Here is a 21,724-nt window from a genome sequence, read left to right on the forward strand (position 1 = left end):
ATAGCAAAGCTCTCAGGATCAGCCCATTCAAGTTCAGGATGTGCATGAAACATCTCTGTCCCACTTGGGCTGGAAATCTTTTCAGAGGCCTTTTTCTTGTAGGAATTCTGTCCATTTTTCAACTTCATCAGGATTGGAAATGAGTCAAGCACAGCCTTTCTCAGGGTAATTTTGTTAATTCAGTAGCCACTTAATTTGATCAGAACCTCTGAAACCAAATAATTTGTATTGACAAAATTTCCACTCTTTGTGGTGATTAAATGTGATTGCTTTTGGCAGGTATTATTGGATAGTTCCTCACTGGCTATGGAAAGTTGCTGTCCAGTTAATTAAAAAGGGCCAAATTTCTGACCTGGAGGAAGTACCAGGTTCCTGAGAGTAGGGTACTCTGTTCCCCCTAAATCACACTGGCTAGAGTCCTCCTCCCTTTGCCAGGCTGCCTAGAATACTTGTTTATCTGATGTCATGTCTCTTGTATGCAGCACATGAATTCTGTGCCCAGCTGGGCTGACCTCGTTTGTATGTTGTATGTGTTTAAAACTACAAATATCAAGTTAGAAAATATCTAGACACTATCAAAAATATCCCTGCCCCCGCATTGCAGAAACACACATTAGCTTACCACTCCGTACCAATCCTGGCTAATGAGGAGCGAGGGCAGTGACATTTTCACTTAGTCCATGCCATGTCAGATCTGGAAAAGGAGAGCAGTCAGGAGTATTTGTAAAAATTACATTGAAAACTACCTTGCAGCTTCTCATCTCACCCGCCCCTCGCACCTCATGTTACCTGTTCTACCTCGCTCCTCATCTCCCTCCAGCTGCCCCACTGACCTGTCTGAGCCCACAGGTAGGTCCACACTGCAGTTGAGTACCTGTGGCTGGCCCAGTCTCCCACAGCTTGGGCTGCAGGGCTATAAAGCTGCATTGTCAGTATCAAGGCTCTGGGACCTCGTGAAAGGGGCCCAGGCTCGAATCCAAGCCTGAATATCTACACCATAACTGTATAGTCCTGCAAGCCAAAGTCAGCTGTCATGGGCCAGCAATGGGTTTTTTATGTCAGTGTAAACATACCCTTAGTGACCTAATGGCTCTATCACTTGGCCTCCTTTCCGACTCCCCCTAGATGTCTCATATTTTTCCTAGTGACTCTTGTTTCTCTTGTGTGTATCTCATGTCTTCCACACACCGTTGTTTGCCCTCCAGAAAGCCATCAGCATTTAGGACTAGGGCTCCTGCTGCTGTGTTCCTTCACTCCTCCAGCATAGAGCACAATGCTTGTCCCTTATAAGGCTTTCCTCATCGCTCGTCACAAGCTAGCTCAAGTGGTTCTGTCTGCATGAGCATTTGAGCTCTGGATACATATCAGCCATACAGACAGCACAAACCAAGACCCCCTAAATCCAAACAGCTCTTGATTTTAGAGCAATTTCCTATTGGGATTCAGACTTTGCAGCTGTGCAACTTGTATGTTTGCATCACATGAGTGTGCTAAAATCCCACAACAATCTGGCTAGCAAGATTTCCAATACTTTCTGGTTTTAAAATCTCACAAGAACAACTTTTTTGTGTATTATTGGCACTGCTGTTTCCAGAGGCCGAAAGTAAAGAACCACATAAAGAATGGAAAATATTTTTAAGAGTTAAACTCGCAAGTTTGGATGAGCTTCAGGCACCGATTCAAGCCAGTGCGCATTTGATCCAAACTGATTCTGCAATCCGTATTTGTGACTCAATAAACATTGAAAGGAACTTTAAGGGTGGGCCTGCTAGCTACTCAATTCAAGTATCTGATTCTGACTGCATTAAGTGAATGTGCTGGGTTGGTCATGAACCACAATTTAAATTTTTAGAGACAAACATCAGATGTTTCTATAAATTTTTTTTTAAAATCCACTGCTCATATTTTTTGGTTTTCATCAAAATATTCCCTGCAGTTTGCAATGGAAACTGTAATGTGTGAGGATTTTGAAACTGAATGTAAACAAATGTGAAATTGACAAACACATTTTCATTGTTTGAAGTAAGAGAAATGCACAAGGCAAACAGCATAAATAATGAAAAGTGAGTGAGATTTTAAAGTAATCTCAGGAGTGCATTTACTTTTAACTTGTGGATTTTTAAATGCACACCTAATATTGAATTAGTGTTGTTCATCTGAAGATCTCAAGTGTAAATTGAACATAAAAACCTCTTTATGGGGTGGGTGCATATTAGCACCATTCCATAGATGGAAATAGAGAGGCCAGTGTGACTTCCCCAAGTTCACACAGCACGTTAACAGCAGTGAAAGAAATAGAACCTAGAATCCCGTGCTTTAACCACAAAGCCCTGCTTTCTCTACTTAAAGTAATATTATGCCCATTTTTATCACGTTGGATAATTCATTATTTGTATTGGTCTTATTGCTGTTAGTATTAGAGAAGTGGTGACCATCCTCTTTTATCTGTAAAAATAGTTGTTTACTTCTGCCCAAAGGAGGGCTTGGTGAGTCAAGTCAGAGAGAGGGAAAAAGCTGGAATTTTGACCTAAATCTCAGATTGAATCCAAACCTTTCCTCACATTCAAAAAAGTTAGCTTGCATTTTTGCCATTATCTCTGTACTTTCTGGTGCTGGCTGGGTTCAAAAAGAGACATGCCAGATTCTGTGTGAATGATTAATTATGTGGCATTTGTAGCATGACCAAATGCAGGAATTACTGGAAATCTTACCAGCGGCTGTAAAGGTTTCAATAATTGATTAAAGGTTTGGGGAAGCATTCAAATGTTTGGCTGTTTATTAGAACGGACTATTCTAACCTGTTCGCTCATAAGTAAGAAAGTGTCTCAAAGCACATTTTCTTTATTAATGAATGAAGCCTCATTCCTATAATCCAAGCAAATCTTCATATCCCTGTTTTCACAGAACAAGTGACTGAGGCACAAATCAGACAGTTGATTTGTCCATGGTCCCTTCATGTGTTTGTGGCAGAACCAAGAATTGAATAGTCTGCCGATCCCATCTGGTGCTTTCGCAACATGAAATCCTTCCTCTTGTAGAGGTGCAAATTCTTCTACCTTACACTTAACAAGCTGCTTCATGTAATGCCAGATGGCTCACACCTCCAAATTACCTTCAGTGGCTACCTAAATAAATCCACACTCCCCCTGTTGTTGAAAGGCATAAAGAATATTCTGTGCTCATAGTGGGTTGAGTGCATGTGTGTTCAGCTAACTTACATATCAATTTGCTAACTTCAGAAATGAGATTCTCTCTTGGCCAACAGCCATCCCCAAGTCCAACTGATTGATAGGCAGTTGTCAAGGGAGCAGAGTTTATTCATGCCCAAGATTTACTTTACTTAGCTGGGATTTTATTATTCTGCAGCTGCAAGAAAAATCCCATTTTAATTATCATTTCAGTTGCTTCCTAACACTGCATTACCCAAAAGGAGTGAACCTCACTTGCAGAAAAACCCATTCCAGGCATGGGCACTAGGTAGCACATGGCATGGTTACTGAGCTCTAAAAGAGCCCTTTACCTCTAGGCTGCTGGTTTGAAACCGCTCTGGTTCAGAGAATAACTAGACGTTGTTACCAGTTGATGGCTGTTTGCTGATCTTGGTGCTGTTTACAATCACTACCTGGAGTTCTGCTCCTCCAGTTCCATCCTGGACCCTCTCCACTCTGGTGTCAGTCCCTTGCACTTCTCTGAAACTGCTCCCACCAGAGTTTCTAATGACCTCTTCCTGGCCAAAGCTCAGAACCAAGATGCCATCCTGACGGACATGTCTGCCATTTGCAATCCCATCAGCCATGCTCTTCTTCAAATCTTGATTGCCTGGGACTTCCATGATTCTGTCCTCTCCTAAGTTCTCTTTCTTCCTTCAGCACATTCTGTGGAGGACCCTCCATCCCCCCTCCAGCTTTCTATGGGGGTTACACAGGGCTCAGTCCCCCTCACTTCTCCCTCTCTTCTTTGGATAATCTCATCCCCAAATAAAAATTAAATTCCATCTCTATGCAGACGACTCAGAGATCTACCTCTCTGCTCCAGACCTGTGTCCTTCTCGCCAAACTAAAAGCTCCACCCATCCATCTGACATATCCTTGCAAATATCTAACCAGCAGCTCAAGCTCAACATGATCAAAACAGAGCTTCAAGCCCTCTCCATTACCTGCTTTCTTGATCAGTGTGGATAACACCATCATTCTGCCTGTTGTCTGGGTGTCATCTTTGAGGAGTCTAACCTCTCAGTATGGCCTCACCTCCAGGTTGTGTCTAAATCTTGCTAATTCTTTCTGCAGAATATCTCCAAGATGCAGCCAATTCCTGTCCATCCATATGGCTAAAATGCTCATCCAGACTCTCATAATCTCACATTTCAATTACAGCAACTTCCTCATCTCTGGCCTTGACCAAGGCAATCTTGCACCACTCATACCACTGAAAATACTTCTGCAAAGACCATTTTCCAGTTCCACCACGGGACTCACCTTGCTTCTCTTTTGCGTCCATCCCTTTGGTTCCCTTTCTCTACCCACATCAAATGTCAACCACTTCATGTTACTTTCCAGGCCCTTCATAACCTATCCACATCACGATAGCCTTTGACAGCCACTTGTTACATTTTCTTTGTGCTTTCTCCCAGGCTGCTCCTCATGCGTGGGAGGCAAAGCTACCTCATCAGCCACCTTCAAAGCCCTCCCTAAAACTCTCCTTGTAGTCTCTTCAGGCCTCTGTCCCAGTGAATCTCTCCCTCCAGGCTGTAGCCTCTAGCACTATTGTAATGCAAAGACGTAAGCCCAGTTGTGTCCTGGACCCTGGAGAGGGGCCAGCAGAGCCAAAGCCCAGCAGGTAATCTGTGAAGTAAGGTGTAGGATTGTGTCCCCTCACCCTCCGTGCCCAGCTATGCTACTCAGTGCTCCTGGGTCACAGAAAGGGCTTGTGCCTTGGACACAGGAGGGTGGGGCAGAATTTGGCTCTTAGAATAAACACAGCAGAAGGAAAAGTCTCCGGGCAGTCCCAGGAGCACAGTCCTGCATGTGTTTAAAGAGCTCCACTTGCCAGCAGGAAGTGTGTGCCACTGAGCACTGACATGGAGGAACTTCTCTTGCATGCTCGTGCTGATGCCGACCCAGCCAGGTTCTCTCAGGCTTTCCCTAAAGGTGACAGGCATTTTAGAGAACAGGTTGGGGGATGGGCACCTCTGAATCTCCTGCTGGCACCTCCTGCAGAGTCACTTTATCCCCCAACACCAGCTGGGGCACGGCCAAGCAGGATACGTGTCGCTTCACTCCGGTGACAGCTATGTGGAAAGCCTTAGAGCCCTGTCCTGCTGGACTTAGGTGATTACGTCTGTGTTCAGGATCACCCCTCTGTCTTTGCATGACAGCTGCCCCCACCAGCCTGCCCTCACCCAACGTGAGCCACGCTCCTTCTACCTCGATGTGTCCCCTGATTGCCCTGAGCTAAGCGCCTCACTCTACCTGCCCATGCTGGATGGGCCATGCGTCCCGTCTCTCTCGGCCACTGTTGCTTCTTCCTCACCCCTCTCTGGAGCTTGCAGTGCGCCACCCCTCCATCCTGCCCATGGGCGATGTTGAGAAGCGATGGCAGGGGCAGCTGGCTCACATCGTGACTATACGTCAGGCAGGTGGAGATATTCCTGGCCAGAAGGAGACAAAGTGCCTTGGGAATTGCTATTTCTAAGACTCTTCATTTGCATTTGTCTCATGGACTCCAGACATTTTCCTTCTTCCCCAGTTAGCCTGGGTGTTGAAGAATTCAGAGGGATGTTAGGGGCTAGGGATGCTATGTCCAGCAGATTAGCAAGGGTTAAATGTCATAAATGTAGCTACACCTGTCAGCCTCTTTCCCCCATGGAGATCTTCACATGTTTTGGAGCACACATTTTTATTCTAGATGAGTGCTACTGGGTCATCAGATTAGTAAGCACCCAAGGATCAGTGAATCCTCTTCTCCTGCTATTGCAGGCCGTCCCGTGATAAAGTGAGCCAGTGGCAGAGCCATGAGGAGGAGATCCCCGAGATCTGATGCCCTACAACATTCTCCTGCCTTCCTCCGCAGAGAGCCTGTCCCATTCCAGATAGGGTTAGCAGGCTGATAAATGCTGGGGTGTTGATTGAAACTCTTTGTTACATATCATAACAAAACATTTTGCCCCACGGGAAGGCCATGTGGGCAGGTCGTGACCCTCACTCGGGCACCAACCTATCCCTAAGCCTGTATTGCCTTCCTCTTGAGCTGTCCTCACTAACACAGACTGTGTGAGGGAATTAACTTTAAAAACAATAAATAGTCTGGTAGCACTTTAAAGACTAGCGAACCCTGTAGATGGTATCATGAGCTTTTGTGGGCACAGCCCACTTCTTGGTATCTTCATCACTTCGACCCTCTCCCCACTACCACAGTGGGGCCTGACTGAGACCTGCATGTGCTCCCAGGATCTGTATGTGAAAGTACAGTAATAATGTTTGCATGTGCTTATGTTCAGACTAGAGGAAATTAGGGGGAAGCCTTTCCTATCTCTAAGAGGCAGGAACCCAGGCAGAACTGGCAAGCTCCTTTTCTTGCCTGCTGTCTCCCGACCTTATCAGGCCTAATTAGACTTGACAGCCAGGAGTCCAGGGTGCAATCCACATTGAAAGCTTGGTGTTGAGGCTGATGCAAACAGAAATCAGGACTGGTTAATAATTAAGCTGTGGGTTGGCAGCATTCACCTTGACAAACTTGACCTGCCAAATTCAAAAACAAATTTTTTTTTAAACCTCGCTCGTTTTCTGCTGAGGAGAAGTGAGTGTGTTGTGCACACTGATGTAGAGGGGCACATGAAGGTAGGAGCATTTGACCACATCCCTCCTCCTGAAGGCCCTCCCCCAAATTTAGCCAATGACTCCTTGGGCACTGCAGCTAGACACACGCACTGCTGGGCATATCCCTCTGGGTTCCGGGACCTGTATTTTAGGTCAATCCAGACTTCAATGTAACTGTGGTATTTCCTGTCAAGGTAGCATGGATTGCTTAGAAAAAAGGACAGGAAGTCAGGGCACCTGGGAGCTACACTGCTTATTTGCTCGTGAGAAATTCTGCTCTGTGCTTCAGGTTCTCCATCTGTGATGTAGGAATAACAAAATTTCTCTGCCTCTCTGCAAAGATACAGGATGGGAGGCTTCATCAGAGACTCTCGGGGATGGGAGAGACAGAGGTGGTGAAATGTGGGTTGGTTCAGTCCTTTATGTATATACTAGGCACAATGGGTAAGCAACTCTCTGCCCTGCTCTGTGGAGTCCTACAAGTTTCAGTCTCTTCTGCATCCTATTCAACATGCAGCTGCAGGAAGAGATCAGGCAATAGCCCCATCTCCATTGACAGCTATCTGCAAATGACACGTACAGCTTTACATTTCAGAGACAGCCAACACTGCCTGCACCATCTCCCAGATACAACAGAATCATTGACTGCTGGGTAAAGACCAGCTGGCTGAAACTCAGCCTGGAGAAGATGGAGGTTATGGTGATGGCTGGAGGGAAGTACATGAGAAGTGCCTTGAACTCATCAAGACAGATCAGGCCTTTTTGGCCTCCTCTCTGCTTCTAGATACCTATGTAGTTGCAATCCTAAAAATGTCCTCTTCTATCTACAGATGGCCCATGCACTTAGCAGTGCTGTCCACATCACCTCACTCTGTGCATTGGCTCTGGTAGAACATAGAATCAAAATCAAGATTTTTCGTCTTGATAGCTAAAGCCCTCCACGGGACTGGCCTTGGTTACCTGAGGCCCTGCCCCCTCTCAACAGGACAATGACAGCCATTAGCAATGATGTTACAGCAAAACAGTGCAACTGTGAGACACGGGTGCAGGAGACAGAATGTTCTTCCCAGCTGCCCCTTATTGATGGATTCCTTAGCAAAGAATACCCATTGGCCTCATCGTCCACAGGACAAATCATAAAAACTCACTTAATTTACTTAGATTTTCCACAATAAATAAAACAAATAGAACGGAGAATGAAAAACAAAGCAATGGATGTTTTTAAGGGTCTTAGATTTGAAGGGGGCTCAGCTCCCACGGTGATGAGCATGCTGTAACGCTTGGATTTAGTGCCTAGAAATGGCGGTGTTGCTGTCTTGTTACCAGACAGAATGGGTCATGTAGGAGGCACCCACAGAATGTGTTTGGGTGTCACTCAGAGGCAGATGGTGAGTATGACACAGTTGAGTTGATACATGTGGCTCATACTGTTGACATTGTAGATATAAAGGGTCCAGACATAAGACTGCTTCCTAAATTAGCCTGGAGAACTGGTGGAGATACAGAGGCAGAGTGGAGAATTTTTTTGAATAGTCCAGCTCTACACTTCAGTACTTGAAGGATTTTTTTTAATGTCACTGGCTTGCTACCGTTTAGTTATTTATTTAAACCCATAGTTGAAGTTTTCTTTTTTCATTCCCTTATTGAGATGTAATTTCAGCTCTGGCCCCATCTGAATGAATCATTTAGGACTTGCCTTTGATGTTTTAATTTCCAAACATTTTCTACTAATTGTTCTGTGACATATGCCTCTGAATTGCTTAAAAATAAAATGTGCACTAGGAACCCCTGGACATGTAGCAAAGGACCAAAAGGCAGGGCCATTGTCCTCTGGTGCTGCTATCCTACCCAAACTGCACTCCTGCGCCTGCCACTTTTTGCCCACTGGTTTCCTCTTCCCTTGCATGGCAGCCTGTCCTGTGCCCATTGCCTCGTTACTGCTGGGGGTTTTCCAGCTGCTGCTGCCTCTGTTGCTCTGGGCAGTTTACCATCTTATTCAGAGCAGCTGAAAAGGAGATTGCCAACTGTGGCACTTGAGAAGTCTGCGCCAATACTTTATAGTACATTATTGATTTCAAAAGATGGATGTTTGTGTCAGCTTTTGTGATGGATGAATGTAGTATCTACTGCCTTAGGGTTCCTTGTGTGCTTTATAAACTCTGCAGGCTGTGTAGGGTTTATAATGTTTGCAATCAATCTGGCAGGGTTTGTGAGCCCAGGCAAGGGGTATAAAAAAAATCCATGCAGAGATTATAATCCCTGCATGACTTTTTGTGAGGAATAGGAGATCTGCTGGAGTCTGTACAGGACTAATAAGCCCCTCAGTGTCTGTGACATTAGGGGGTGTTTATAAACTGTACAGGAATTGCTGAGTAATTCCTGCCTCAGTTCTGGGCTACAGCAAGACTCTCTGTGTTGTACCTTTCCACTTCTTACGGCCCTTCCACTCAGACTCAGAAAGGCAGCAGTCTGAAATGTGGGTGGCCAAAGTGGCCACTAGCAAGGCCTCGGCCTGGCATCCTGCCACCCCTTGTTGATGAAAGTAGACCTGTCAGTGGGAATGCCGCTGTTGTCAGCTAGACCCTTTTGCCAATCTCCAGATCTGCTTGTTTGTGAAATTCCTTGACACTTGTTCAATAAGAGTGGTGACCATTGAGTCTGGAAAAGGCTTTGGGCACCAGCCTGCAGATCAGAAAGTTGTGACTCACTAGCAGCAGGAAGGTAGGTGCGTGCCCTCCAGCTGCCCCAGCAGCATCAGGAGACTCCTGGCGACTAGCCCTAGCACCAGAGGGAGTCACACACACCACTGACTGTCAGCAGGAGAAGCAACAGTGGCTATTTCAGCAGCCCAGGAACAGAAAGTCATGGACGCTGCTGACCTAAGAGCAGGGAACAGCAGTAGACGCTGCTGACCTAGTCCCAGCAACAGCAGCACTGGTACCTATCCACTTCATGAGCAGCTCAGGGACTAGCAGCAGGCACAGCCTCCGTGCTAGCATTCAGCTAGTCATTTCTGGCCTCTTAACTAGCTGCCAGGTCTGACTCTTCAGTCACTTGCAACTGCTCAGTCACTTGCTGTTGGTACAGCTCCAGCTGCCGACACCTTTCTCCCTCAGCTTTGCTGGTGCTGCACCAACTCCTGATCCTGCTGCTGGATTTACCCGTCTGCAAGTTCCTTGTCTCTCCTATCCAGGGCACATACCCACACTCTGCTTCCCTGCAGCAATCCATGGGCTTCTGCCATCCTAAGTCCCAATGGTAAAGTAGCAGCAAGGAACTCATCACCACCTTGCTGCTGCAGCTGGTTCCCCAACTCTGCCCTAGTCACTGGCCCAGCTGCTTGATGGCTCGCCATTTCAGCCTGTCTATGGCAGTGAGCTTGATGGTCCGTCTGCCAGCAGCCACTCAGTGTCTTGCTGTCAGGTGACCACATGGCTGCTTATAAATAAGCTTGTGGAGCTGGCAGAGATGGTTTACCAGGGGATCTGAGCCTCAGGGTCTAGGTACACTACAAACACTTCCTGCAGATAGACCATGGGCCAAGTCAGGGCCATCATTAGGATTTCTGGTGCCCTAGGCGGGATTATCAAACTGGTGCCCCTATGCCTGACTTGCTCTCCCACCCCACCCCCTCTCCTTCCCTTCCCAGAGCCCCACAGTAGCCAATCCTCTCCCTCAGACTGTGCTGCAGGCAGCGCATTCGGCCCTCTCTAGGACCCAGCCCTGCTGTTACATGTGTAAGCCTTCCGCCGGGTAGGCCTGGCAGCAACCAGGGCCGGGTTCAATATCTAGGGCTATGTCTATACTGGCGGGTTATTGCGCAAGAACAGCTGTTCTTCCAGAAAGCATCCACACTGCCCGCCCGCACTTGCACAAGAAGATGTACAGGACGGCGTGGTAAGAGAGGGCTTCTCGCGCAAGAGCTACGCTCTTTTTAACAGGTGTAAGCTCTCTTGCACAGGAGCTCTTGCGCAAGAGAGCAGTGTGGACACTCAGCAGGGATTTCTTGCACAAGAAAGCCCTATGGCTAAAATGGCCATCAGAGCTGTCTTGCGCAAGAGAGCGTCCACACAGCCATGGATGCTTTTGAGCAAAAGCACAGCTCGCACATGGCAGTGTGGACGTTTTCTTGCGCAAGACTTCTTACACAAGAAGCTGGCAGTGTAAACATAGCCTACGGGTCCATCTCACACAGAACCAGCTTGAGCCCCCACCCAGTAGCCTGGGAAATTCACACACCCCTGGGTGCCTCTGAGAGGCAATGCTTCCCCACTCGCAAGCACAGCATCTGAGTGAAGAAAAGAACCTTTTAATGAAAGAGAGAGAAGTCACATTGCATTATCTTGGGAAAATACCACAACAGAGTTCACTTACTCAAACTTTCTCCATACCCCTCTTCAGATGCCCCACTTACAGCTCTGTCCAGTCAGTGAAGACCCTGACACATCATCCAGATGACTCCCCTCCTTTTGCGTGAGGCTAGGCCAATTTTGTGCTACTCCTGGGCTACATCTATACTGGCAGCTTCTTGTGCAAAAACTCTTCCATAAGAGAGCATCTACACTGCCATGTGCTTTTGCGCAAGATTATCCATGGCAATGTAGACACTTTCTTGTGCAAGAAAGCTCTGATGGCCATTTTAACCATAGGGGCTTCTCGTGCAAGAAATTCATGTTGCTGGTCTACACTGGCCTCTTCTGGAAGAGCTCTTGTGCAAGAGGGCTTAATCCTCATGGGGAGAGGAATAATTCTTCCGGAAGAAGCCCTGTTTTCCAATGCTGTACTGTAAATTTACTTCTGGAAGAATGCTCGTGCAGTGTAGACAGCAGGCAAGTTTTTGCACAAGAACAGCGGTTCTTGAGCAAGAAACTGCCAGTGTAGACAAAGCCCTGTAGTCTGCTGGCCGCTCCTGCCAGCCGGTCATTCCCACCAGCCACTCCACTGGCTGCAATGGGTCTGGCTCCCGGCCAAACCAGTGATGTCAGCTCTTAGTGATTTCAACTCTTTAGCCATTACCTAGGCTGGCAAAAGATTCCAGCTTCCACTGGACTAGCAAAAAGACTCCTCATGGAGTCTGCTTTAGGTCTGTCCTTAAAACCAAGGGGGCAGGTTGAGCCAGTCTTTCAGCTCCCCCCCTGGCAGGCATGAAGCAGGCTGACTCAGCCCTCAAGCCCTTTCCACCCCCAACTCAGTTCACTCAACTCTGGCAGGGGGGAGGCTTGTTCCTCTGAGACCTCTTACAATGATGGTCTCTATCCTGCAAGCACTGGTGTCATATTTTAGTTTCCACATTTAGGGGTAGCATGATTTGTGACCCCCCACAACAGCCCCAAATTAGTTACAATACACCACATTCCATTCCAACACTGATCCTCCATCAGCCCTGGCTGAATTGGATTTACATAACCACACCCCGGATTCCTTCCCCCTCCTGGCAAGAGCTGTATTTACATATCCACAGTTAACAGTTAATTATCCTGCAGAGCTAAACAATTGGAGTGAGCACACCCACCCCAGGGCAGCTCTCTCCTTTTAGCTGGCTGATAGCAAGCAGTAGTTTAGCCCCTGCTTACACATGCTCCACTGCTTCTATCCATCCCAGCAGAGTGATGGCCCAGAAATACTGGTGCCCTAGGCAACTGCCTATGCTTAAGGACAGCCTGGGGTCAAGTGTCTACAGGCTATTGTTCAATCATCTCCATGTCTCTCCCCCGTCTTTCCTTCTCTGTATCATGTCACTATTGTATTTATTATATTTGCGAAAGTACGTGATTTTTTCTGGGTCTCACCTACACTAGCCAGGTCCTCTTACAAACACATGAAGCCAATATGTAGCGAGGGGCCAGGAGACCACTTCCATCCTCAATAGGTGCATGTGCACATGAATCCCAAAAGTCACATGACAAGAAGTTCTGCCCCAAATGGCCATGTGACCAAAAACCTATCACATGAACGTCAGTAGGAGTGCAAATAAACATGGCCCAGAGCAATCACAATGCACTATTTTAAGATGAATAATCATGCGCACCTTCATTGTGTTAGTCTAGCAAACTAATCAGGACCATAATCAGCACCATGGACAGCAGCCACCTCAATGGATCCCTTGGTTCTGCAGCTTCACCATAGACACCAGATGAGGAGGCCTTCAGGGCAATGATGCTCAGATCTCAGTGGTTTCACATCACATTAGCCATTAACATGACCCCCCCCCCCCCCAAGTGACAGGAGTTCATTGTTTCATTTGCAAGACGCATTAAAGAGCCACTTGTGGCTCAGAAGCCTCATTCTGAGTATCACTGCTTCAGGGTATCATTCATGATTGAGACCAGAGACAGCTTCCCAAGGGGAGCTCTCAGTGGATTGCTCCTCACAGGCAACACCACATGGGACGTCTTGTTCCCCACCATCAGTAGCTTGGGAAAACTTTTTTCTCCATCAAGGATTAATCATCCAGTTTTATATGAAAAAGCACACCCTCTTGGTCCCTGACCTATTTTTTTCCTGTACATTTTCCAGTGATAGGAATCCCCTAGGAAACGCACAATGTGGCATAAACGTAATTAAAGTGCAGAATGAAAGAATTAAGAATGTGTGTCTGCCCCTGTGAATATATATCTGGGTGAGAGTTAAAGCAAGCCCTGAATAGAACAGACGGCTGAAAGCAATTTTCTAATCAAAGGGGAATAAAAAGATTCTCGCTCTTGTTCATTTCAAGCTAGAAAACATGTCTGCACATTAATGTTTGCTTAAAAGGGCTCTTGTGCTAAAGCGTAAAAAGAATTGGTGCTTCAAACCCACCGAAGCTGTGGTTGCTGAAGCAAGTGGGAGGCATTGGGGGGAGGGGTTGTCACACTAATAAAGAGGTTCAAGACAGGGTAAAAAAGCCATTTTTAATTTTTTTAAAATAATGTACTTATGTTCCTTGGTATATATTGGAATCTGGGCCTTTTCTGGGTGTTTTCAGTGAAATCTTGGCTTTTGCGCCTCAAAAACGTGGGTGTTTCTATTAATAATCTTAATAGGAGCGATGTATTTGCAGGCTGCCAGAGCAAATGACGGCAGCCCTGCAGGAGAATACCCTTTCCCAGTCTAGACATTTTTGAGCTTCTGGTGCCAGTTCTCACTATGTTCCAACACTAGGCAATGTCCCCCTGGGGGGAAGTAGGCCCCTATGCTGTCTCTCACAGCAGTGAAGCAACCTGGACACAGCCCCACCTTGACATTCTGTAAATGGCAAAGAATGGGTCTGGCAAGCAAGAAGTGAGCGTGGGGGCAGTCATGGGCCTGGTAACTGCTCCTTCCCTCTTGACTGACACCTGGGCTGTGTCTACACTGGGCCACTTATTCCGGAAAATCAGCCGCTTTTCCGGAATAAGCTGCGAGATGTCTACACTGGCCCTTGAATTTCCGGAAAAGCAACGATGCTCTACTGTACAAAATCAGCCGCTATTCCGGAAAAACTATTCTGCTCCTGCTCGGGCATAAGTCCTTATTCCGGAACACTGTTCCGGAAAAGGGCCAGTGTAGACAGCCCAGTAGTCTTTTCCGGAAAAGCGCGTCTACATTGGCCACAGACGCTTTTTCAGAAAAAGGGCTTTTCCGGAAAAGCAGCCTGCCAATGTAGACTCTCCTTTTCCGGAAAAACTGAAAACGGAATAGCATTCTGTTTTAAGCAGTTCCGGAAATTCATGCCAGTGTAGACATAGCCCTTGTGACCAGCAGCATATTCCTCCTACAGCCCTCCCATTGCCATCACTAGTGGTGCTATGCAGATGAAGGGGGCAGACAATGCCCACATGGTCTGTTCTATGAAAATCAGGTTGAGGGGCGCTCAGTAGTGTAGTAATAGTGACTTAGCACTTTTCATCACTAGGGTGCCAGTGCTTGATCCTGATCCCATTCAAGGCAATGAGGAAACTCCCATTAGCTTTAATGGCTCCGGATCAAGTCTTTAATGCACTAGGCTTTCACTTCTGCCCAGCATATGCTGCAAAGGCAATCAGTAGAGACGTCCAGGGTAGGAATAGCCACGGATGCGACAGATCCGCAGTAAGGCACATGGGCAGTAGAGGGGAAAGGACAGGACTAGTCAGGGTGAAGGCTACTCAAGTGAATTAGTATTCCAGGGGATGCTTGCCCCAGTGTGTGCCTGACTCAAAGGATGGGATCCTCATTTTCAGAAGTATAATGCATTGAAGGCACAGCCAGGAGCTCTTTAGAAAGCTCATTCAGCTAATGGCCCAGAATTACTTTCATGAAGCTCATTGTGAGCTCAGCAAAATGGGAGACATGTATTTGTGCCCCAGGTTGGCACCCAAGGCATTTCACAGCCTCCACCAAGTGCCCCTGTCTGGTGCCCAAGGGCTGGTGTCTTCAGCTGAGTGCTGATGCTCTTTTCACAGAAGTGGCAGAAAGGAAGCTGTCAGTTGAAGAGGAGGAAGCCAAGAGGATTGCAGAAATGGGGAAGCCGGTGTTGGGCGAGCATCCCAAACTAGAGGTCATCATTGAGGAGTCCTATGAATTCAAGGTCAGTACTGGGTACCGGGTCTCTCTGTGAGGAGATAATGCAGTGTCACTGGAGAGGGCGCAGCCAGAGGGAAGGGATATAAGTAGTGGCTTGAGCAGAGAGGGCAGCTGTCAGAGAGAAAGCGGGTGGCCAAGGCAGGAGAGAGCATGCACCCAAAGAAAGGGGCCTAGCAGAGAGAGAGTAAGGGAGAACTCGGAGGGGAGAGGCAGGAGGGAGCAGCCTCAGGAGACATGAAGGGAAGGTGCACAAGCATCTTCTGGAGAGAGCAGGTAGGTCCCTTGTGTTCAGAGAGGAGGAGCAAGTATCCTGACAGGTTGGGAGACAATGCAACACCTATGGATGGAGCGGGTGGGTGGAAATGCCTGGGGAAAGGAAGGCTGGATGAAGGACAGGGAGAAGCAATTCTGCATGAAGAGAGGGGGAGCGGCATGAATCTAGCCACCAGCCCTATGGTCAGGAGCTTTATCTCCCTGGCAGGGTGAGTGTCTGTTCCAGCCCCTGTGGAAGGGCAAAAGTTCTCCTCTCAGCACAGCACTGAGCAGGGGGAACCAGAGCTGCTTTAACTGCTGTGCATTTTTGTCCCATTGACAGAGCACCGTGGACAAGCTGATTAAGAAGACAAACCTGGCATTGGTTGTAGGGACACATTCCTGGAGGGACCAGTTCATGGAAGCCATTACTGTTAGTGCAGGTGAGGGGATTTGAGGGTGCCCAGCTACAAAGTCACCAACCCCAGAGGGATGTACCAGCAAGACTTGGCCTCTGAGCATTTGTGTGAACCAACCTGAAACCGCCTGTGCTTCCTCAATGCTATTCAGTTCTAACAGTTACACCTATCTCAGACATGTATGGATCATGCATATCAGATAAACCAGGGTCTTTGATTCTACAGCACAGGCCTCTCACACATAAGGGCTGGTCTACCTAGCAACATAGTGCATGGCAAGACACAGCTCAGTCACTACGTGGACCCTTGCTACTGTACACTACAGGTTCCATCCTATTGCTCTTCAAAACCCGGTCACTGGACCAGAGAATGACACTGCAGCCTGGTGGTGATAGCACCAGCCCTGCTCCAATGTCTGTTGAGTTGTTTAGAAACTGTAAAACAGCTTCAGCAGGAGAGACCCTTCCCCTCACATCTCTCCGATCAGCACCCTTTCTTGGGAGGTGGGAGAGCTCTGTTAAAATTCTTTCTCCCCTCCTGCCAAAGGCTGGAATTGATCTGGGTCTCCCCTATCCCAGGTAAGCATTCTAACCAGCAGGCTGCAGTTCCTAACATGGGCAGCACCTCCTCTTCCTGGGGCTTTTTTGTGTGAAGTCAGGCAAGTGCCTGGTTCTTTCTCCCAGCTGCGGATCTCACACAGACCTGCCTGCCTGCCTGTCTCTTAGACTTAGGCACCAAATTCTGTGAGGGGGCGGAGCATAGGGCAGTGTTTCCCAAACAGTGGGCTGCAGGCTTGGCATGGAACCCATGGACCAGAGAGTAAGTCTGTCCTGCACTCACCCCACAGAGGTGGAATGATTTTCTAGGTTAGGCTAGACAGTGGATCCCAGATCAAGCACTCTCGGGATGCTCAGCAATTTGCAGGATTAGGCCCCTATTGTATAGACTTCAGGAATGCTTTGCAAGCAATAGAGACTAGTATGCTAAAGCACAAACTGAAAACCCTTAGCTATGTCAACACTGTCCTCCTGAGCAAGAAAATATGCAAATGAGGTGAAGCGGTGAATATTGCTATGCCTTATTTGCATACTTAATGAGCCACCATTTTGCGCAAGGGGCTTTTGCACAAAAAGGAGCTGTCTACACTGCTCCTTTTTGTGCAAAAACCCCCTCTTGGGCAACAGTCGTTCTGCTGCTTCTTTTCAGGAAGAATGGCTCTTGTGCAAGAGGGGGTTTTTGCACAAAAAAGGAGCCATGTAGACGGCTCCTTTTTGCACAAAAGCTGTTTGCACACAAATGGTAGTTCATTAAGTATGCAAATGAGGTGCAGCGATATTCATGGCGTCGCCTCATTTGCATATTTTCTTGTGCCTGAAAGAACAAACAGCTGGTGGCTTTTTGCCTTTCAAGCCAGCCGCAGAAGAGTGACAGGATCACATGTGGTGCAAGTTCAGCATTCAGAATGCACCTTGGCCATTTGGTGCTTTGGAGACCTCTCAAAAAGGGGTTAATTCCCAGCCAGCTCTGGGGCTAGGCAGCTGCAGTCGATTAGTTGGAGCTGCTTGCAAGGGAGTGAGCCCCAAGGCAGCTTGTGATTCATGCATCTGAGACTGATGAGAAATAAAGGCAGAAGGGGTAAGAGATAGCTGGGGCTATAGCTACACTACGCAGGTTTTCTGGGATACCAGAGGTATCCCAGGAAAACTCTACCGCGTCCAGAGAACATGTCTGCTCTTCCACTGTTTTTGTGTGTGGAAGAGCAGATGCGCTCTTTCGGAAGCCCTGTCTTCCTCATTTTATGAAGAATAAGGGCTCCTCCAAAAGAGGAGTTTTTTCCAAAAAAACTGTCGGAAAAAGGTACACAAAGTGTAGAGCGCAATTTGCGTATCTTTGTCCAATAGATCAAATAGTGTCGTCTAGACATAGCCTGAGTTTCTTCTTGCCACTTCTTTCTGTGTAGACTTTCCCCCTGCTGGAGAGAAATAGCTGCATGAAAGGAGAATTCCAGTGACATATCTCTTTGGAACAATATTTTTACAATTCTGCTCTTCTCTCTCAATCCCTTTCCCCCATTTCTCTCCTTCCCTCCTCCTCTCTCTATTCTCTCTCTCTCTGTCCATCCCTGATAGAACAACGGGATGGCTGCTCCATCCTGTGCCCTTAACTCCAAAGGTTAATTAAACCCTTGCTCAGTATTTTCTGCCAAGCACACAATCCGGCACTCAACCACTAGGGCACCAGCGACTAGAGTCAGTGCCCACACCATGGCAGAAAAGTGAAAACAAATTTTTGAAAGTTTAGTCCAGTGCTTTTGTAATTGATTGCACTCTGGGGAAGGAGAGGGACAGGAGAAGAGTGAGATGGGAATTCCTTATACAATAGATGCTTTATTCCATCCATACTTCAGTGAGCAAAACCAGCCTTTGACTCTACAAAGGAATTGTCACAGAGCACATTCCCCCTACTGCATTTATCCCTTTGGCCATTTCTAGACAAACCAGCCATCTGTAGAGATGCTCGTTCAGCTCCCTCTAATGAGTGCCATCTCAGTCACGAACTTCTTGTACACAGAAAGTTGCAGGGCTGCGACTAGCATACCAGGCTTCTGTACAGGTCTGAACAAGCGACAGAGCTTCCATCATAGAAAGAGACAACAGATGTGTTCCCTTTAGGAGATTTTAATGCACTGTCAAGTATTACTGTTACCAGCTCAGGGAAGATATGTTACACATGGTGCCATCTAGTGGCTGATTGTTATAATACAGTTTTAGGATTCCATCACCTCTCTCCTTTTGTTTTACATTCATGCTGTTTATAAAATGTATACTAGCTTTATAGCGTAATATGTATCAGTCTGTTAAGTTTCTGAATCAAACTGGCTTTTTAATTACACAACCTGAATGCATAACAACTTGATCATATGGCTATCCATTAGCTACAATGACTATTCTGGTCAGTTAGGAATCTTTGCTTCTTCTTGTTGTTATGCATGTGCTACTTGTAGTGTCTGCTCTGTTGAGTTCTGTTGAACTCTCCACTGGCAGTCTCAATTACATATGATCTGGGCGATTCATTCTTTTCCTTTAAGATAGCTGCAGTTCTTCATTCTCCATCCAATGTGACACATACAATCACACCAGATTCTAGACTTGACAGCATCATACATTGTAAAAGTGTCCATACACCCTTTCAGACTTTTTATCCAACTGTTTACTCGCTTCATGTCTGGCCACTTTTTGGAGATAGAGTCTTTTCTGAAGTTGGAACAGTAGTCCTTAGTTGTCTTCCCATCAGGAGTTGTGTTGAGCTACATGTTGGAGTGTATCTCAGAAGAGCAAGGAATGTGGTAGGATTTTTCTTAGTTGTCCATACTGCTCTCTCAGATTCTCCATTCACTTGTGCATAGTGTGGGTTGCTAGCAATATGAAAAATTATATTTTGTTTGGAAAAACTTAAATTCTGCTACAATTCTCTATAGCATGTAGTCCACCACTAGTTTGTTCTGCTATTCCAAAATGAGCAAAAAAGCATTTGCCTCTCAATAATACTTTGACATGTTACTTCTTTCTAGTACATTATTTCTATCTACCTGGAAAAAAATAATCCATTTTGACCAGATATCTTCTGAATTTGCATAAATCTGCAGCTAGTCACTTCCAACATGTATCTGGTAGAGGGATTGTTGAAAGATTTTTTTGTGTTGTATTGGTCTGTGAGAGCTGGAATACTCACATGGAGGTACTCTATTTTTATGCCGTGCTGATGCCTGGTCATGACTCACGTTGGTTGGTCTGTTCAAAGCATATAGTTAGCCCTTGTCCTTTGAGGATGAGTTTAAGATTTCTCCTCTTGTTGCATTTGGAATTATGATGCAATCAACTTTAATTATGTCCATTTGACTCAATTGTCCTTGCACTAAAAAGTAGTCTCTTGTTACTTTCTTAGTGTCCTTAAATACTCATGCTAATTTGGTCCTCATATAACTTAGAACTTCTTGAAATGTATGTCTATTGAGGCAGCTTTTTGTAGTAGGTATAGTCTCCTTTACATCTATAGCAGCCACATACAGCTTTATGTCATCTTCAAGCTCATAGATAGATGAGTATGATGCTGGGCTCCATGACAGCATATCTACTATTGCCAGATTTTTTTCCCCCAGGAATATATTTAGCAATTGGGATATGAATCATTCAAGGTGTATGTAAAGTTTATGGTTCAACATTATCTGACAGGATTATTTGTACTGCATCTTCTTTCAAAAATGCAGTCTCACCAAATACTTGTTTGAATTCTTCCACCTTTCTCTCTAAGCACATCCTGGCTATCGGGTTTGGAACTTTTGATAACATATACTCTGATTGGAAACTGCCTTTGTAAATTGTTTCTGTGGTGAACTGGCCCGTGCTGTTAAAACATCCGCAGCACTAGTCAGGGCTGTATCAGGTGATTTCAGCTCTAGTAGGTATTGAAGGTAATTATACATCCCTTCTGCTATGACTGTCATGTCTGTTCCTGAGTCAGTTTTCAGGTCAATAGTCTTTCCTTTAACATTCAGTCTTGCTCTCCACGTGGTCTCTATGTTATCACATTGATAGATCCCAGAACAAAATGCCTCTGGACTATCTGTTCTATGTCTGTCTTGCTATGGTAAACAATTGCAAGATGTCCATATTTTGTGCACTGATTACATTCTGCATCTTCAGTGGGCCATGCATCTGTTAGGCTGTGAATTTGTCCACATCTTGTACATTTAATTTGAAAGGTTTTGTAGTTAAGTCTGGGACGTGTCCAATATGCCTTAGTGGTCTTATAATAATTACATTTTGAAGTCATGCTGTGTCTTTTTGCTGTCTTATTTCCAGTTTAAATATGTCTGGCTTTAGCATCCAGCCCCTGATGCCTTTCTCTGGTAGATTAAAGAGCCCAGTGTCATTATACACTGTAATGAAGTCATGGTTTTCATCCATTTCCTCTGGCTATGGGCCTAGCACGGTTCCTCCATATAGAAGATCTTAGTTCCTATCACAATCACATGATCCCTTAAGAAATAGGCAGCAGTCCTTAAATCCAGGAACCAACCAAGGTTCATGTTCTGTCCTTGGGGCAATTCTGAGAATTCCTGCACCAGACATATAACACTGTTTGGGCAGCTTTTGGAAGTTTTGACTTAAGTGCCAGTAGACTGTATGGAAAATTGGTGTTAACTTTTGTAGTTACAGTTGAGTAGAGCTTTAATCTACTTATGTTTGGTCACTGAAGCTTAGCACTCTCTTCTTTCAGAGTAAGGGGGTGTGCAGTCCTCAGCATTTGGTCCAGTCACAGCAATTGGATTTGTCTGACTAACTTTGTTATGAGTAACAATAAAGAAAACAACAGGAAGAGACTGAACAAGCATCAAGCTGGAACTGCCCAATTGTCCACTTCATTTGATATTCTGTGTCAGGAACTGCCCTGTGACAGATATTTCAGGGGAACATATCCCCCGCTCCCTCCATATAATGCATGTTACACTGTAGAATGGATGGACATTTTCCTTCCTGATGTCAGCTTCCTCTGCCCAGAAAGATGGAGATTTAGAGCCCTTGTAATTTTAGCCAACCTTCTTACACATAAAGGTCTTAGTTTATCAGTTTCTGCTCCTTTACTGAATATTATTTAGCTTTGTGCCTCTATAATGCCAATCAACAATGAGTTCCACAGGCTAATTATGTGTTG

The 21,724-nt window shown here is 46.1% G+C and overlaps 1 protein-coding gene across 7 annotated transcripts in view; it reads left to right on the forward strand.

Annotated features, from left to right (window-relative positions):
- SLC8A3 (solute carrier family 8 member A3) overlaps positions 1–21,724 on the forward strand; it is a 185,813-nt gene that overhangs the window by 157,645 nt on the left and 6,444 nt on the right. For all 7 annotated transcript variants that reach the window (XR_012903475.1, XM_006130304.4, XM_075927317.1 and 4 more), the window contains 2 exons: positions 15,218–15,342; positions 15,934–16,033. Coding sequence is in view for 6 of the 7 variants with exons in the window: in XM_006130304.4 (XP_006130366.1) it covers positions 15,218–15,342; positions 15,934–16,033 (225 nt within the window). In the remaining variant the exon portion in view is untranslated. The remainder of the gene's footprint in view (positions 1–15,217; positions 15,343–15,933; positions 16,034–21,724) is intronic.

The sequence above is a fragment of the Pelodiscus sinensis genome, chromosome 4 (genome assembly GCF_049634645.1).
Source record: "Pelodiscus sinensis isolate JC-2024 chromosome 4, ASM4963464v1, whole genome shotgun sequence".
Lineage (NCBI taxonomy): Eukaryota > Metazoa > Chordata > Testudines > Trionychidae > Pelodiscus > Pelodiscus sinensis.